The sequence below is a fragment of the Crocodylus siamensis genome, chromosome 1 (assembly GCF_052110815.1).
Source record: "Crocodylus siamensis isolate JL-2025a chromosome 1, ASM5211081v1, whole genome shotgun sequence".
NCBI classification, from domain to species: Eukaryota; Metazoa; Chordata; order Crocodylia; family Crocodylidae; genus Crocodylus; species Crocodylus siamensis.
The window spans coordinates 274,878,510-274,898,199 of record NC_143395.1 but is presented as its reverse complement, the minus strand read 5'-3'; the positions used below and the strand labels follow the sequence as shown (position 1 = coordinate 274,898,199).

At 40.8% G+C, this 19,690-nt stretch overlaps 1 protein-coding gene across 3 annotated transcripts in view; it reads left to right on the top strand.

Moving 5' to 3' along the window:
• The window catches only part of NHS (NHS actin remodeling regulator), a 359,633-nt gene that overhangs the window by 258,949 nt on the left and 80,994 nt on the right, over nucleotides 1-19,690 (top strand). The window contains exon 1 of one of the 3 annotated variants that reach the window (XM_090062955.1): nucleotides 13,595-13,668. The exons of the other annotated variants lie outside the window; for them this stretch is intronic. Within the exon in view, the coding sequence (XP_089919081.1) occupies nucleotides 13,647-13,668 (22 nt within the window). The 5' untranslated portion in view covers nucleotides 13,595-13,646. Of the gene's footprint in view, nucleotides 1-13,594; nucleotides 13,669-19,690 lie in introns of those variants that run through there. 3 annotated transcript variants of the gene reach the window in all.

The following is a 19,690-nucleotide window of genomic DNA, read 5'->3' as shown; positions in this document are numbered from 1 at the left end:
CTCCATCTGTCCATCCTTATGCCGGGTAGCTAGCCCAAGTAGCCTCCACTGCTCCCTGACTCCCAAGGTCCTTGCCCTGTGTGCTGCCCCACACACCGTGTGGCCCACTGGCCCTGTCAGGGTTGCAGTCTCAAGTCGCCACTTACAGCTCCCAAAGCCTGGGCTCTGTGCACCGAACTGAGCACCGTGATGGATCCGAGCAGTCTCACACTGCTCCCAGGGCCGGGTCTCCGCACACTGTCCCCATGCGCTGTCAACAGCTTGTGTGGTCTTGCACCGCTCAGAAGGCTGCTCCTCCAGTGGCAGCTTCAGGAGCCTTGGGCCTATTGCCCAATGGGGGAGAGCGCCCCAGCTTTTCTTGGTTCCATTCTTCTTGAGTCCCTCGCTGCATCCTCCCTTGTGCTGGGCATGCAGCTCCTTTTATACGCTCCAGGGCTCCGCCCCTGAGGTCTTCTGGACCTGACAGTTTGCAGTCTTCAGTCAGGTCTGGGGGAGCTCTTCTCCCCTGCCCCTCAGGAAAGGGGTGTGACTTTATTTTTCTTGCTGCCTCCTGATTGGTGGATGGGCTCCACCAATCAAAACAGCAGGATCTCAAGCCTGGGACTCAATCCAAGCGCTGAAAGGTAAACCTGTCACAGGAAAGATAATTCTATTTTTATAACCTGGATTTAACTTATTTTATTTTTCTATTTCAAAGTCATGCTAGGGCATGCAGGAATAGGGCCACTCTTAACTTCTGTGTGGCCATACTTATTAGCAAAGGAAGAAAAGCTGTCTGACTAAATGGAATCAGTGGGGAAAAAAACAAATGAAATGGCTTTTGCAATGTGTGAGCTAATTACTGTCTGCCTAGCTGTCAGCACAAGATATGCAAGGATGGTGCAGTGACCAAGAGAGAGGTTTACTAAAAGGCAAAGTAGACACATGGTATAAAAAGGCGCAGAAATTATACTGAGTTCAAAGTGGAGAGGATTACCACGTGTCAGTTACCCCATGGTAACTGTTTTGTGTGTCTATTCCTATGCTTAGTAAATGGCAGCTACAATTCAGGAGTAAGCCAAACAAAATGTTTATGTCACTTAACTGCCTTTGGGCTTGGTCCTAAGGGACAAAGAGGTGCCTCGATGCTTTGTTTGCCTTTCCTGCTGTCCTCAAGATTTTTTTTTATTTCTATTTGAATTAAATTGTACTGCTGTTACTGGTAATGACTTTTTTATTACCTATAAGATTAACTTACACAGTACTCCAATAAATTTCAGGCCTATCTTGAGAAACCCCAGATAGATAGCTTACCTGTGATCTTTCCCTTCCTGCTGTTCATGAAGTCATATATTGGCCTTGTAAATATATTCATTCCCTTTTAATGATTGATCTATAACAAGGTTCACTATTATACTTAGTGCTATTATGAATCTCAGAAGACTGTTACAGGCCATTTCTCTCTCTCATACCATGGTGTTCAACTCAAGTTGTCCTTTCTCAAGCACCAGAAGGCCCCGGAACCTAATTTTTGTGTCTGTGAGTTTGTGATTTCTCTTTGGATTGTGTTTATTGTTTGTTTTATTTCAATGTGTTTTGCTCTCCCCTTTGGTTATATGTTCCTTTCTTCCTCTCCCACAAAAACTAATGGAAGAGGAAAAATGTGCCTCTTCTCCCATTGCACCCTCAACAGTAAAGGGAGTTAATCACTTAGGCAAGTGACCTCCCTTGCCTAGACAATGTTATAGGCCTCAGAATGATATTAAAGTTTTGTAGGAACTATACAGCCATTTGACAGACGAACAAAAAAAAATTATCTGTCTCCCTTTTCTCGCTCTTTCTGTCTCCCTTTCCCTCTCTCTCTCATTCACCTATTGCATGCACATGTGCTCATACACATATGTATTGAAGTGCTTTTCCTTTCAACCCATCTTCAGTCTGGAAGGAAAATTTTTATAATAGGTGTTGAATTTTCCACACTGAACCGGTATCCCAGTTCCCATTATTTCTCATTTTTCAGATTGTTCACATTATTTCATCAAATAATAGTAGTTTTGTCTGTTTAAAAAAAGTAAACTGAAGTTTTCCCTCTCTACTATATTATTAAGGTTTAGTGCAGTCTCCCACACTGCTGAATTTGGCTCTCCAGAGGATTTCTCATTATTTCCTTTGAGGTCACATCCCATGAGTATAGACCTACTGCTCTAGCACCTGTTTTGCTTCTGACATAAAACCAGTTCGTTACAAATATATAACTAATAAAGGAATTAATCAATGTCAGCCATCTCCACATGCCAGCACTACATTAAGAACATAGGACTAGAATTTAGAAAGGCCTTTTGGACTGTTGAGTCCAGGCATTCTGTTCATAGTTCTCCAGAAGGATCCACACTAAAATTTATAACCTACTTTTGTTGCACACAACAACTGCAAACCACCCTATAAAATCCCTATAACATGCCACAGGAAAAGAGCACAGGAGACAATATATAGTATCCCTTACCAGCAAAAGTAGAATGAAAGAGAAACATACACCTATGGGGTTTTTTACTCCCTGCTTCAGTGTATGCTATGACCCTGAGTCAGTGTCCATTTCCCGCTGCTGTGGCTATTATGGCATTATGGTGTGGCTATTATGGCATTATTATGGCACTGTGGTGCTCAAGTTTTTTAGACTCAAGGCACCCCTCGGAAAAGCCAGCTCTTGACCTTCACCTGTTTCTTTACTATGGAAAAAATAACGGAGTAATTATTCTGTTGCAAGGAACCTAGAAAGTCCACAGCAGGTCAGAATGGTTTTGACACTGTGGATTTCTATTTGGAATCTCTGGGCCCATCCCCACATGCAAACGCATGCATTTCCAGGATCATAAAAAGCAGCAAGACACATTTGTGCTGCTGCTTTGTGCCCCAGGGTATGCCCCTGCACTCCAGTGTACAACAAATTGTGCCGGGTAAAGAGGAGGAGCCAGCCTTACCTGTGGTTCTGGGGGCCTCCTGGAGCAGCAGCAGCACTAATCAAGCTGCACAGAGCTTGGCTCTGATGGCTAGATTCCATTTCTGACAATGTATGCTGCTGCCACATGCACCACACCATTTTTGTGGCCTTTTTTGATACTGGAACATCCCAGTACCAAATTTTGGCACCATGCTGCAAATTTGCAGTGCAGCACACAGTTACACATTCACTGCATGCAGTTTATGGCTCTGCAAACTGCACATGCACGCTCATCTGGACACTCCCTCTGGGTTCATCTTGGGAATCAAGTATAGGTATTTGCACACCCAACAGTACTAATATGCATGGCACCCCACAGTACATTTACAAGGATCTTGTGGTACCCAGGCTGGTGCAGCACCCTGGTTAAGAGTCACTGCTCCAGCACAGTTACGGAGTTACAGGTACTAAAGGTGATTGGAACTTAACCCTTCTGCTGTAGACATTTTTCTAAATTAACACGTAATAGCCCTTGAACACAAATGTAGGCAGGGCAATTCTTTCTTATTTAAATTCTTAGTTAGCTGATGAAGAAAGTGTGGGAAGATGTAGAGGAATAAATATGATAGTCCCATGATCACTTTAAATTGCCTGCTTATTAGAAGGAGTTGGGGTGGCTCTCTTGGGCAGCATATGACAAACTCACTCTGGAACTATTCCATTGATTCTATTTTTGTGGTCATTGCTTTGGTGGTCGCTAAGCCTTTTTAGGCTGGTGTTTCCCAGGAGATCCATAATGACACTGCCTTGAATTTTGGGAATCACACTGAGTATGCAAGAGTGTTATATCCTGAAATACTTGAACAGGAAAATAATGTGTAGTGCTCTAATGTGTATTACATCTCAAGATGCTATTCTGACAAGACAGATGTTCAGACAGCAGATGTAATTTGTGAGTGAAATGCAGCATAAACATCGTCAGGGTTTAACTTGATAACAAAAGAACAAGACAATGCTAGAATAGTTCTGAAATCCATACTACTCTGATACTATGTTTTAGGGCTGTCTTAATTATTAGCTAAGTAATAATATTTTGCACCAAACCAGTCAGTACATTCAGCAGTACAGTCAAAACTTCCATTTAGTACTTTGTATTGTGAGTACTGTAATACAATAAAATAAATCATAAATAGTGTATATGAGAAGTGCAATAAATAAAAAAAAATGTATAATACTGGGAAACTGGGAGAGATTAACAGATCAGACAGTAACTTGTGGCTTTAGTTGGCACTTTTGTGGATGAGCTTTACCATTGCCTTTTGTGTGTGTGGGACCAAGGCCTAGCTACAGAAGTGAGCGGAGAGAGATAACTTCATGGAAGTGTTGCTTATGCAGTTTATTTTTGTGCTGACCCGAGGACAGCTTAAGGAACGAACCCTGGAAGCCCTATTAAAATGTATATGGGAGGGATCCACTTCTATATTAAAAGAAAAAAAGGCAAGATAATCCTTCCAAGACCTAATCTCCTTCTCAGAAAGTAAAGTGGGTGAGGGTTTCCTGAGTGGGGTAGGGGGTGGGGGGAAGAGAGAGAGCAAACTTTCCTCTCTCCTTCCCTTTTCTCTAGCCATTCCCCTCCCCCCCACTTCTTTATAATGACTTGTGCTGATATGGCAACAGTTGCTATGACCGACTTTTCCGTCTTCACAGGTTGAGTGCTTTCCCCTCTGGCGTCAGAATTGTGAAGCATTAAAATAATATAGCTATACTTATTTTGGACAATTAACATTTCGAGTGTTGTATTTTTAAGTGTTGGTTGAACCTTGGTTCCTCAAAATACATGAAGCAGCCAACTTCAACTGAAACCTTCAACAACAAATCCCTCACCTATTTTGGTAGCTTTAACTACTGTGGTCATTATCACTGGAAAAGCCTAAAAGCATTGAAACAGTGCAGTTTTCACTCAGCATTTTCAAATATATTTCCCATGTTAGAAATTATCTGTGTTGGAGACAAAGCAAATTAAAGAGAAGAGGGGAAAAATATATTTTAAAAGCAGCTTTGGAAGCTGCCTGCTTGTGAGCTTCCATACAACATGACTGTCACTGTCATTAAAAGCTTCAAAATTACAATATAAAGGTTCAAAATGTATACCATTGGTTAAATCCAGATTGGCATTCTCTCTGTGAAGCTACATTTCAAGCTTTTCTTTTTTACTAGGGAAATAACTAAACATACTTGTTTTTTGGGGAATTTTTTGTTCCATCCTGGTTGCAATCTTTTAATTATATTTATTTCCCCTTCATTCCACCTATCTGAATGGTGCTTCACACACAGGTTAGCTCCGGCTCCTATTGCCACCTGCTGTTCTGAGACTAATGACTAATGGCTGAATGATTATCATTTTTACCCAGAAGTGAGTAAGATTCGGGGCTAGCAGTCTCAAGGGTGAATAGCACAGAGTTTTGAAATGTTAATAAGTCTTCTGGGAAATGGTGGAGGACTTGATCCTGTTCCTGTCAAAACAGATGGAAAAAAGAACGTCTCCAGCTGACCTGATGGTATGGGATCAAGACCTTTGTGGATGCAAGCAGGAGAAATATATATCCAAAATACATATTCATCCAAAACATCACATGGATCTCATGACGTATCACATGGCTTTGAAACCTGTAGCTGCATGGGCACCACCAGTGACCGCTGCCATTCTCCCTGCCAGCTCTCTCTCCTAGCCTACTCTCCTGTTCTGCTGAGTCTTTGCCCTCTTCCTCCTGCTTACCTCTCCTTCCCCACTCCAGCTGAGCCTGCCACCTTCTTTCCTTTTTAGATTTTTTTTCTTGGCAGGTGCTTTATCCATTCCTTGCTCTCCCTGCTCTCCATCATCACCTTCAATACAGCTTATGCCCCCCGTCCGTACAGACCTTGTTTTAACTGTCATTATGGCTTTTGGGGTTCTTGCCCAACTTCTCCTGTCCTTCCCACTTTGTTTCACTGCTTCTATCCTCAGGTTTTACCTACATACAATTCAGCATCCAAAATAAGGTGGCCAGTCATGTGCCACCTCTAATTTATTTACATAATGCACTCTTATTGGTTGTATTAACTCTGTAGGAGGGGAGGCTACAGACCTAGAAACAGACAGACCTAAAGACATGTTCAAGGTCAGCCGTGCACTACAGAAACACTTAATCAAAAAGCCAAGTTACTAGACAGCTTTAGTGCTCTTCAGTGACACCGTGCACATCAGAACTGATGGAGAAACAGCAGTCTTTCACTAGAGGTTCATTAATTCAGATTTCCAAAATTACAGTATATATAACATATAATTGTTCATAACAAAATCCTTGTTGCAGCAAGCAGAAGAGTTGTATTTCATAAGTGTGATGGCAGGAGACGGTCTGGTTCAGAGCCATTCTGGCTTGGAAATGTGAATGTTTAAACATGAAAAAAATGCAAGACATTGCATACAGCATTTATAGAACTGAACTCAAAGGTTTAAGCAAAATTGAAATATGAGGCAGTGTTGCAAGTTTAAAGGAGGGTGTTTCATGCATACACCATGAGTGCAAGTGTGTAATTCTATAGACATACATGTTCCTATGCATGTACACTCAGGATATAAAGCTTCCAGAAAAACATATGAGACTCAGGTACAATTCTATCAAGGAATTCTGCTATCTACCCTTGCGATGTGTCATAAGATGTATCCCTTTTGTACTGTTACTTAGTTCTTATTTATTTTAATAAGGCATACATTCTTTTTCCTTTGAAATACCATGTTTACGTTCCATATTGTGAAATATTTCTCTCTACCCTAGCATGGTAAGATAGGTGTTGAGCTGTCTAGGGGATTCCCTCTTTAATGGGAGATACGTATCTCAGTCCCTTTGAAACTGCTTAGAAAATCTCAATCATGGATACTAATGTGATTTTTGTTATTATCACTTTCTCAAGGAAGATTTTCTAGTGAGTCCCAGGTGCTATTTTCTCCAATTTCAACAAGCGTCTACAATATGTTTTATGTTGCTTGTGACAAAGCAATGCCCATTTTATGTGGATAGTAACTTGAAGCATAGCTCAGGATGCGTTCATTACCAAACAGAAAGTACTTTTGAGATAGGAAAGTACTTTTCAGGATAATAATGCTATCTATCATTAATCCTTCTCACCTGCTCTTACTCTGATACTCCCACCCTTCTGTACTCAGGAATGCTCAGCCTACTCAGGACTGTTTTTCTGTATTGAAAGCAGTTATTTTAAAAACTCTGTCTCCCCTCCTTTCCTTATCTTGGCAACAAAAACTTGAGTTTACAAAGTTCCCCTCATTGCTTCACTATGGATAGTATAGCATGGATCATTGTGTGTAACAAGGCTGTCAAAAATATGGCCTGTGGGCTGGATCCAGCCTGTGGAGCCCCATCATCCAGCCCACAGCACTGGCTTTGAGTCTCAAGTTGACATACACACCACCTATGGTGCACACCAGACTGGCCCCATACGAGGACTCAGGGCATGTGGCATGCATGACACCTACTCGGGGGCACCCACTGCATTTGGCACTTGTTCAGGGCCAGTCCTGGACTCTTCTCCCATCCTGGCTCCAGCACTCACCTGCAGCACCTGCTGTGTTTGGTCTGGGATGTGAGCTGTACATGGCCAGTCTGGGATGAGTGCCATACATAGTGCCCACTTCAGCCAGTTCATGGCAGGTGCTGCATGCAGCACAGGTCCTGTACTGGCCAGAGCGGGCACTGAATGCAGCATGTGTGGAGAGCGTAGGGGCCTGATCCAGCCCAGGGGGACAGCCCTACACCATTCATACAGTCCATTGCCTGGTCCCGTGCCACTCATCCAGCCTGCAGAACCAGGTAAGTTTGACACACTTGGTGTGCAATAACAAATATAAAACACAAAATATGAATACTTGGGAACTGAGAAGTTTGAGAGAGAGAAATGCCTATGAACTCTATAGTTCCTTCGTTAATAATTGTGTAGAGCTGTTGAGGCTACAGTTGGGTAGAATTGTTTCAAATCAAGGTTGAAATCAGGGCAAGTCAAAGACTAAATCAAGCAAAAGACAAGTGGTAGGTATGCTAGAGCTGTTCTCTTAAAGGCCTTAAAACCTTTAAGCAAGGCAGATCTTTCCAAGGTGCCCAGTGTAAACATTTCAAAATTAGAAAGATGTGTGTAACAGTCACATTGGTAGCTGCATTTTGGATGAATTGCCTCTTGTGGTAACCTGAGTATGTAAGCTGCATAGAATATACATGGGAAATCAGAATAATCTTAGATTCTTCTTCAGGTCCTTTTCCCTCTTCCTGTTCCCACCTTCTTTTCATTCCAGCATCGCCTATTCAAGGAGCCAGCTGGACACTGGCAGTCAATGGAGCTTAGCTAAATAAGGGCTTCAGAGTTTCATTCCATAGTACGGATTTCTTTTGCAGACTTTAAAGGCTGAATAGTGGAGTAGTTTTGGATGCCCCAATAACTTTCTCCATCCCCCCAGAGGTGGGAATAGGAGCCAGAGCTAGCCTGTGTGTGAAGCACCATTCAGACAGGTGGAATGAAGGGGAAATAAATATAATTAAAAGATTGCAACCAGGATGGATCCCTGAGCTTGCTTATGATATGCCCTTGACACATTGTACATTGTCCCATCCCACTATCTTGCCTCAGATCAGCTGTGCCAATAACTTGTCCCATTTCAATCACTCCTGACTTGAGCAAGCAGCTACTGAGTGATAAAGGACCTCGGGATTTGTCCCTGTGAGAGGGTTGTGTTGGGGGGAGAAGAACTTGGGTGGGAGGAGAGAAGGAAAGAGGCTCAAAAAGAAATAATTAGAAGCATCTTTTAGTGTGGAATTAACACATTAAGTTTTTGCTCCGAGCAAGAGGTGGTAAAAGAGTTATGAGGACCAGACTCTTTTGTGTTCATATGGGTGTAACTGAGCAGCACATGGCTTGGCATAATGTGCTGTGATTTAATTTTTCTTTGGGAACTTGAATGTCATCTGCTAATCTTCATGTATTTTGGGCCAGGTTGTCAAAAGAACTCAGCACCCAACTGCTGTTCTGAGACTAATGACTAATGGCTGAATGATTATCATTTTTAAAAAATGTCACTCCTGAAGGACTGCAAAAAAAATCTTGTGACTGTCCGATCCTAAAATCTCAAACTTTTATACAATGTAATATCCATTTATTTTACTTTCTTTTTTAGATAAGGTGGGGTAGAGCACAGAAAGAAAACCTGAAGCTTCCTGCATGAAGCTTTGAAATTCAAATCTCACTGAGGTGAGCAGAGTGAGGACAGGCTTGGTTCTTACTTGCGTTCCCACTACTATTTGACTGAAGGCTTGTGGGATTTTTTTTTCAGGGGTCAGTTAGGAAAGCAGCAGAAAATATTACGTTAGTTTATATTGTCTTTGGAATAAAAAATTAATTTTCAGTATTTTATAAGAAAGCTGTAGAAGGCTCTTAAAAGAGGCAGATTATACTTTCTTAAACCAGCCATGTTTTTTTATTGTTAATGCTAAAGTCAAATATAAATGGTGGGGGATTTTGATGAGCAAGGTTCAGTGAGACTCTTTCATGGTAATAATTATCTAGGCTAATCACCCTTGAAGATCTTGATCACTGAATGAAAACAGGGGTCTCAGCCCAGTCACAAGAGATTGTAGAAACAGGAAAAAAGTAACATGACAGTGTAATTCAGGTGACTGGCTTTGCTCATGGGAGGCTTAGCAGTGGAACAAAGAGGATACTGCAAGACTCAATTTAAGCTTATTTGCTAAATAGTATGAGAAGTTTATGCAGTATGCAGCAAATCTGACCTCATTTGTACCCAAGAAACTCCAAACTAACTACAGAAAATGAGCCAGAACTGCCAAGTGGAGCTCATTTTATGAATTACTCTTCATTTAATTCATCCAAACATATGATGCAAGGAAATGACCTGCATTCACCAAAGTGTAAATATCAGTTAACGTCAATTTTATAGGGTAGACGATGGAAGGGCTGGACTGTGGGAAACAAGACTTGATGGTTCATTCTTGTTCAAAGGGATTTCCTCACTCTTTGATCTGGAATTTCAGAACTCTTTGTACTAGTTCATCAATTAATCATTTGTTTGTGGTTTTCTTTTCCCCTCACAAATCCTGGTTCTTATTTATGTGTATTTCTTATAAGTATTGTCTTGATTGTTTTCTACAAAGAAATCTCACAATTAGGGAAGAACATGTAACTTTTTTTGTTTGACAGTCATATCAGCTGGCATTCTCCTGATTTCAGATTAAATGCTTGTTATTGGTGTCACTTAGAAGAACCAAAACAAATGAGGAAGAGGTCTTCAAAAGTTTCTTAAATGGCTAAAGTACATCTTTTTTTTTCTGAGGTTAACATGTGCATACACTCACACACACTTTAGATTGCCATCTATATCAGAACATCTATATCAGAAATCCCAAGTAAGTGCTGAATTGTGAGAACCCTTGGAAGAGAAAGCAATCACAACCAAAATTCATTTATATTATGAGGGAAAGTCAGACATTTCTCTGGCAAATTCATGTATCTTTCCTTTCTTTCTACTGTGATAAACATGAAATATATTATCTGTGTTATGCTATATTACTAATACTGCCATATGTAGATAAAATACCTAATCACTAATTAATGTACTATATGTAATAGAGCTTCATGAATGTGTGCCAGACTAACCCCTTCAAAATTGGTTTGAAGGTTCAAATTGAAAAACTCCAAATTATATTCCATTTATGCTGTCTACTAGGATCTCCCTCCTTGTCATCTCAGAAACCTTGCCTGCTGCACTCTCAAAGAAGATAAAAGATGATGGGAGATACAAGGAAGATGCCCTTGATTCTCCTTCAAGTCATAGTAATTCAGTGGTCCTGAATTTGCTAAAAGATGAAAACTTTCTACAGAGAGTATGTTCAGGCATAGTTCTTGATTTCCACCCTCTCCCCCCGACGCCCCCGTATAAACATAATCTACTCTAGTTTGCAAAATATATCAAATTTCCAACCCATGCTCCTTCATGAAGCAAATGTTTTACTGATACAGCTATAAACTTGTGTGTAGCTGTTAGGAGGCCAAAATAACAAGGGATTACAAGGTTTTATGAGTCAAGGCTGGAAACAAGAGCTCTATTATTGGCTCTAGCACAGATACCTTTGAGACCTCAAGGCCCAGAGCTGTATCTTGCACTGTGTTAGTGGTGCAGCTGCACAGGGAGCAGAGCTGCTAGGGGTGTGGTTATGCTAGGTCCCTACAGAAGCAGTGTAGCTATGGTATGGTGCATGAGCCAGTTAACTGTGCTTTTCAGCTTTCCAGTAACACTGCACTACCGTGGCCATACTGCTTCTGGTTGGGGAGCTAGCATGCTTGACATGGACACAGTCTGTCTAAGCCCAGGGGTTGCTTTGAGCATGTTCTCTGTGGAGATGCTAATTCCCTCTTCAGAGAGGGGCATGCCCTGCCAGCAGGGATGTCCTGTGGACAGGGTGTACCTTGGTATGGTTAGGAGGGCACAGCTATTTGATAATACAGCTGTGCTCTCAGCAAATCCCTTCCCTTTCCTTCCCTTTGCCTCAGTTTCACCACCTATAAGGTATAAATATTTCCATATTTCATAGGGGTGTTGAGAATTGCTATTCATCAATATTTTTAAAATTCTTTAGGATCTCTGATGGGAGGCACTATCTGCATGCAAAGTATTACCATTACATAACATATATGTACCCCTATATTGCAGATTAGATTTATTCTTGTAAAATACATCAGTGGTTGTCAAGCTTTTTTTGTTTGTGGACCCCTAAAAAATTTCAAACAGAGGTGTGAACCCCTTTGGAAATGCCAAATGGAGGTGTGGACCCCTTTGAATTGTAAGTGTGGGTGTTCTCATACTAATGATTGATGAAAGTAATCTTTTGCAGATCCCTTAGACATAGTCTGTGGACCCCGAGGGGTCCACGGACCACAGGTTGAAAACCACTGAACTTAGTTATCCCTAATTAATATACTATTCATGGTGTGTATGTACATATACATATATGCATCTGTATATTTCTACATATAAACAGAGATGCATGTATGTGTATGAATTGCACAGATAAATCTGTGTAGGTATAGAAATATAGCATTAAGTTTGTTCCCAGCTGAGTATTTTTATGCACATATGGTAATGTTGGCAATCTGCAATGCACAGATCCAGACTGTAGATGTATATATTATGTACAGTACGTAATAGTTATACATAAACATATGCACAGACTTCTCTTCCCTGCCAATACTGTAGCTGCTGCTGCTGCCGCCTCAGCCTCTGCTGCTGTTAGCATGAGAGTGCATGAGAGGATGCAGAATCAAGTCGCTGCCGTCCATTAGGCCAGTGGGGCTTCCCCAAGGATGTTGTAGGGTGCCTACTGGCCATATCGGGGATGGGCAACACTCAATACAAGCTCCAACGCTATCCAAGAAGAAAATACAAAGGTATGAAAAACAGGGATGTGGGTGCCCTTAGCAACAAACAGCCAGGCTGAGCAGCAGGCCTGCTTTGTGGCTGGCCTTCTGCTTTGCTGCTGAGGTTGTGGCTATAGTCAGGGAGCTGCAGCTACTGCAGCTGTGAGTCAGAGGTGAAATTATTTTTAGAAGATTCCCTTTAGAAATATTTAGAGTGAAGATCTTCAGAGAGCAGAGGAGTATTTGGAGTGGTTGTGCTATTTACTAGCAAGCTGGCTTCTTTGCACCAGCTTTGTCTGCATTTGCTGCAGCATCCTTCTCAACAGATAGGTAAGAGATATAAAAGCAGTTACAAGGTGAATTAGATAGACCAGTGGAACGGTAGGGATGTATCTATGCACTGTCTGGCCCGAGTTCTTACAGGACATAGCTTGTTGTGATGGAAGTGAACCTGATTTCAGAATGGCAGTTCTGTTTCCTGCTCTGCAGCAAATACAGGGTTATTACATTGAAATGACATTGTGTAAGGCCAGCGGTATTTTTATAAGGAGCTACTACATAGGCTCAGACTTCAGCATCACTTTGGTCCCCTAGATGACCTCATCCCAGGTAGCTCCTAGTCAGATTTTTTTTTCCTGCTGTAGTAGAGGTAGAGTCAAGTTCTGATGATGTCACATTCCTGGGAAGGGTTTGGGGGGCGGGGGAAGATAGATTGCAGTCCTAATGCAACAAGGATACAGCAAACCACCAGGCAGGGTCATCTTCTTTATCGAAGAAGAGGGGGAAAGACAGAATCCCCAAAGAGTTTGTGTCTTTCAGCATTAGTTCTAAAGTGAAGACTGCCTGCAGCTGTGGAACCTACCTTTGAATGAAGCTGCTTTCGTAATGTTACACATCAGGAGGGTAGGACTATTATGGTTTTGAGAGAATATTTTTATTATTTTGAAAGTAAATTTGCTGGGGGGGGAGGGGACACTACTGTAAGAGAAGCTAGAGAAAGGCACCTGCTGCCTTGCACTGACACACAAATTGGCATGGTCAACTGCAGAAGCCAGACCTCTGATGGGACTGGTTAAGTGACCAATGCAGGGGTGAGAGTAACAGCTTCAGCTTTTTTACCAAGTGAATGGGGAGGGGGGAGGAGGGGAGAATCAGCAGTGATGTCATTTTTAACTAATTCCTCACACAGCTGGTGAGTGAAGTTACAGGAAAAACCTGCAATCCCAGAATGATTCTCAGCATTACCAGGAGATTCTAAATGACTGAAAGTCCCTACAATGGTAATTCATTTTTATTCCTATACAGATCAGGTCTGCTAGACCTTTATTTTAGGTCAAGCAAAGGGCATATATAAATATATATACCGTGTATATATATATATATTTTTATTTTTTTTTTACCCCCCTCTGTACTGTGAGGTTTTGATTTCAGTGTTTGCCTGTTGTTTTTCAAACGCCTTGCAGTTTATTTGAAGTTTCGTCTTGGTAGTAGTGGATTTTTATCTGTTGTGTGAATCCTTGTTATTGTATGAAAGAGTTCAGTATGCAGCATTTATGCTACTAGTCAGGAATTCAGATGCAGAGGCTGCCAAGCACAGAGCTTGCTGCAAGGGAAATGTACTTTTCAAATCACAGGTGGAAAGGAAAGGACCTGGGTATTTTGCGGCTGTAATGAATAGCATTCAGCATTGCTTATAAAAGGAAGAAAGACATATTTAACTGCATGGACCGAAAAAATCTTCCCTTTGTGATTATTTTCTTCATTGATAGCTAGTGTTTATTGTGAAGGATTTAATTATAATGTAATTGCATGCAAAACTGTAAACATAAAACCGGCTTAAATTGTCTGAGGAAATAGGTTTTAATACCATGTATTAACCATTTTGCTGCTTGTCCCTCCACTGGTCCTTGCCCTGTTGCTGTCTTTCATAGCTATCAAGGAAATGTGAGGCTGTTTCTTGGTTAGTCAGAAGCACAGCAGGGTTGTTCTGGTTGCTTGTACTTGAAATCAGCAGCAGCAATCAGACATTTTTTTTTCTTTTAATAAAAAAAAGGGTCATCAAGGAAATACTACCAAGGGTAAAATGGTTGGGCCAAAATGTCAGACAGTTAACTGGTGATGCTGCTTTTCCAAATATTCTGCTACTTGTGTCATATTTGCAGTTTCTCTTTTGTTAGTTCTTTGTTTTCATCATATTTGCTCTGTACATAGCAATAGTAATACCTAAAAGTCAAGTTGGCTGTAGTAACCCTACAGTGTTCAACTCCTGTGCTTCCACTTGCCAGTAGATAAAATGTGCCTATCTTTTACTCAGGAGAGGTACTAAGGTGACTATAGAAGCCAAGCGTTATTTTCTGCTTACTATGAACTTTTTACATAACTTGTAACAGAAGTTTTGGAGTTTTGGGTTCAAGAATACAGAAGAGAGGAAAAATGAGAGCCTAGTGAGAAACAGTGATGATCGATGAATATGATGCTTTACTTACGGGGACTGCTAATGACTGTGAAGATCTGGCAAATCCATTGTGACCTTTAAACAAGCTCAGAATGAAAAATGTCAGGGAGGTATAAAGTCCCCTGTATAATCGATTATAGAGATACTGGCTAACGTAGATTAGGTCATTTTGAACTGCTCCTTCTGCAACATGTCATGGTGTACTGAGAGACCAAACCTGCATCTTCTCTCTCATCCTAACCTCCCTACTTCGTACCTTATCCTCAGTATTATTCCCATGAAATGTTTAACCCCTGAAAGCAGAAGCAATGCTTTAAAAATGGCACTTCAGTCTCAGCCTAGTTTGCAGGTTAGCCTCTGCATGCCCCATTTTACACCAATACATATCTAAGTGACTTTGGGGGTTAAAATTAGGCAAGGGAGGAGATCTGCAAGGGGATGGTGTGAAATAAATGACTTTCACACTGAAATAATGGCCTCAGCATATAGAAAGTTCTGCCTCTGGGCTGCTAGGCTGAATTTGCTGCCTCTGGATAGACGACTTCATTCTCCAGTGATCCCAATGTGCCATCCTTCACCAGCAGTAAATTAATTAATTTTTAAAAAGTGAGAAAACTGTGGGTCTGGAATAAATGTCAGTTCGTCTTGCCTAGCTGAGGGTATATAGTGAAGACCAAATGTTACTCTTCCACCATTAAAGTATTCTGGGTTTGTGGGGGGGTTTGGACATTGATTCATTGCTTGTCAAAGATTCTAATCTGATAGTGTCTGGAGACTGCAGTCCTCTATCTGAAAAACAGGGCTTTGCACGTGATCTGCAGCATTTGTGCCACTTCCTCATGCTGCCCCATCAAAAACAGCTTATCTGCAGCAAAGAAAATTTAGGCTGGATCTTAGAAAATACTTTCTAACTATAAGAATAGTGAAGCACTGGGACTAGTCAGGGCAGCTGTGGAATCGTTCCCCCTCCAGATTTTTATGAATAGGTTAGATAAACTATTATCAGGGGAGTTCTTGGGATATTTAATTCTACTTCAGAATTACAGGACTGTAGAGGACCTCAAGGTCCTTTCTAGCCCTACATTTCTGTGATAATGTGCCTCTACCTTATTAAGATGTTTTCTCTCCTGGTGGCAAAGAATGGTAGCTTCCATGGTCATTCAGACCTCAACCCTTCTGTCAGCAAAGGCATTAAGTTATACAGCAAGGGTTATAGTTTTCCTGAAGTAGTTACCAGTCCACATAGCTGACTAAAAGCTGAGTAGGGCCTGATTTTGAACTGATGGGGATTTACCCAGGACCTGAATCTGGCCCCTATTTGCTTACACTGGGCATTGGACAAAAACTATGTTGTTATTTTTATTAATGTGAAGAAGGCAGATATTACTGGCATACAGAGAGCCTGACCTAATCCTTAATTTTCTTTTTGTTAACTCTGGCATGCTCTTTCTCTCCTCCTGAAATGTAACCCTTATGGTTGTTTAATTGACCATGGAGATGGAAAACAAAAAGGAAAGTTTGTTGTATATATTGTTCATAATCAAAGCCAAAGGAGTAGGGCTACAGTGGAAGGTATAGTAAAACTAAAATAGTAAGGTTTTGGCACAAAAAAGTCAGAAATGTATAAATAGGTAACCAGGAGGACTATGGTTCAATGTCCAGCATATACACAGGAAACCAACTGTAAGATATATGCTGGATCCCACTAAATCCAAGGAGGCTGTTCTTGCAGAGGGAAGTAAAATAACTCAGGATACCTATTAATATGCCATGGGGGGAGGGGGAATTCCTTCCCAGCTCCAGATTTAGCAATCTGCTCAAGCCTGTACACCTGACCAAGAATCACTAAGGCTATGCATCTAACTGCATTTATACTCCAAGATACCATTGCTCTTCTAGTAATTATCTTTTTCTTCTTGGATTCAGTAGGGTGGAACTGAAGTGTTTCTGGAGAGAGAAAATCTGTTGTTGCTTTCTTAGTCAGAAATGAAATAAACAATGTATTTTACACCTATGTAGTGCCTTGTCCCACCCCTCAGATGAATTGGAAATTACTCTTCTATTTATTATTAGAGTATTTTCTGAGTTATGAAGGAATTGCTTTAACCATCCTGACCATTCTAGTTCCTGGAAATATTAGTAAGAACTCTTACCTTCCAGTAGCATAGCTTTGGTAGTAGTATTTAAGGGATAGGATTTCCAACACTCCTACGCTGATTTGCATATGGCAGGGAGTTAATGAGAGTTTTTCCATTGACTTGAATGGGAGCAGGATCAAACTGACTTTAGCTTTGTAACTGCACATGATCTAGCCAAAAAATATGTGATTATGTTATACTAGAATACTCATGAGTTTTACAGTCTTCAAATGTATTGTGAAAAAACAGCTTAGTCCTCTTGAATAGATTAACAGCTATTCTGCATCCTACAAGATGTGAAGATACTAAGTAATGCCTTTCTGTATAGTTTTTTGTCATCATTAATGAAAAACTATACCCATTTGCTCAATGCCATAATATCAAAGTTCTTGGGATCAGAAGACTCTAAAGTGTATTTTAAAATGGGGTTTTAATGGTTTTTAGTGGTTGCCATTAGTATCAGGATTAACATGTGGTGCTCTTGCTGAAACAGGAAAGTATTTGTGGCACTAGTGCTTTGACAGCCCTTTGGAAATGACCATAAAATGGCCTGCTGATTTTACTGGGCCTTTAAAACAACAGCAGCAACAACAGAGTATGGACCTGAAGAATTCCTTTTTCCCCTTAGAAAGCATCAATATTTTCCTCCAGATTAAGAAAATACCAGGTTGTGCCAGTTACATTTTTATCATCCCGATGCAGGACAGCTGTATTTCATGCATGTGCAACTGCACACTGCTAACCTCAAAAACTTCTTTGCTTTTGTCTGCAAACTTAACGCAATGTCTTACTAACCTTTACTTACAATCCCTCCCTCTGTCATCCCAGAATTAGCTCACCTTTAGCTGTCATCACTTACCTTCCTTATTCAGAGAGGGCAGGAAGGTACAGCAGAGTCTGGATATTTAGATCCACATTTAACAATTATACCTTAGCTCTCTTGTACCTGACTTCTTTTTTGGCACTGTACAGGCAATCAAAATTTATCTTCCAAATTAAGACTGTAATTATATTTTGATAAAGATCTGGCAATTCAGTGAGAATGAAAATTTAAGGGTTGCTGGGATACAGATGACTCTGGGTTATGGGGAAGTGTTTGCATGTGGAATACTAATAGGCTAAGGTCGTTCAGCATCCTTATCTAGACTTTTCCTATAGTGTCTGATAACACAGGCAATCAAGTGCTTGTTTTTCTGCTATTATTCTGGCAAAGTGATTAGAGATACAAGCTGTCTTTTATGAATGAAAACGTGACACGCTGAACATGAACAACACAGATATGTCCCTCCATTTGATACACAGTGGAAGTTGAGGGATAGGGTAATAACTGTGACCACATTATTGAGCTTGCAGAAATAAACCTCCCCTTGTTTCTTTAATCTTGCTCTTTGTATATGTGAAGGTAGGATGATGTAGAGACAGTATGGTTTCCATTTCTGGAAAATGGAGGAATTGGCCCGGAATGGGACGTGTGCGATTAAAAATCAGCATCAATGGGACTCTTATTAGAAGGGAGGGGGGAGGGGTTGGCTGAAGGGAGCATGCTGGAAATGAATTATCAATTTGAAATAATCAAATGCTCTAGGTAATAGCACCAGCTAATATTGCATGGCAGCAGCATCAGAGGAAAAATGATATCTAGTGTCATAGTAAGTGACAAATTGCATGATTCAATGTTGTGACAAACCTGAAAAAATGGGAAATGCTATCTAACATATGATGTGCTTGATAAGCCAGTACAATTCTTTAGATGAATAAGGCACTCACAATTCAACATGAACATTATAGTCCTACTGGGGAAGAAGAGTGAGAGCAATTTCCATGGTTAGGTTATTGGTCTGCATGTAACACTAGTGCTGCTATTCAATAATATTTTAGTGGCCTAGTTGAAATGTATTAGTAGCAGTATTGATATTTTTATTGTTGTTGTTGCTGCTATTTAATTGCAGCATTACATTGGCTTCTTGTGATCTCCAAAGGTATGCTGGGCACCGTACAAATATATAATAAAGGACAGCTTCTACCCAAAATAAATTGATAACCTCAGTCCATTTCCTAGTGTTTTGGTGTCCACACTACAAGCCAGAATGCCCTTTGTGTGAATTGCTCTTTCACCAGAGAAGCCAAGAAACAGGTGGGCAAGTAGAACAAAGTGAGTGCTAGCTGCGAAACATAGTCCCTCCAAAGTAGGATTGCCCCATACCAATTGGACATTGGGTTTGCTATTGCCCGATGCGGAAATGAACATCATCCTTCAGTTTTGTCATCCTAGGAGCTTTCACAGTATTATCTTTATTAGATAAAATACAGCAGATACCAAGTAGAATATGGACTAACATGTATAGAGGGCTTCTGTAGAGGCTAGCTTGTTGTAGAAATGAGGACTCTCCATAGATACATAATGTAATCAATAGTTGACACTTGAGCCGTGGAAGAAGTGATACCTGGGACTGAATAAATGCCATAAATGTGTACTTTTTACATTTAACCATCATCCTGCGATCATGCCAAAACTTTAACATTAAGGCACTTTCCTCACTTTCTCCATTAACCTGTTGAGCATAAGGGTAGGAATCAGGTGGAGCAGAATATGGATGGATGGATCCAGTAGCATAGCTTTCGTAGTAGTATTTAAGGGATAGGATTTCCAACACTCCTACACTGATTTGCATATGGCAGGGAGTTAATGAGAGTTTTTCCATTGACTTG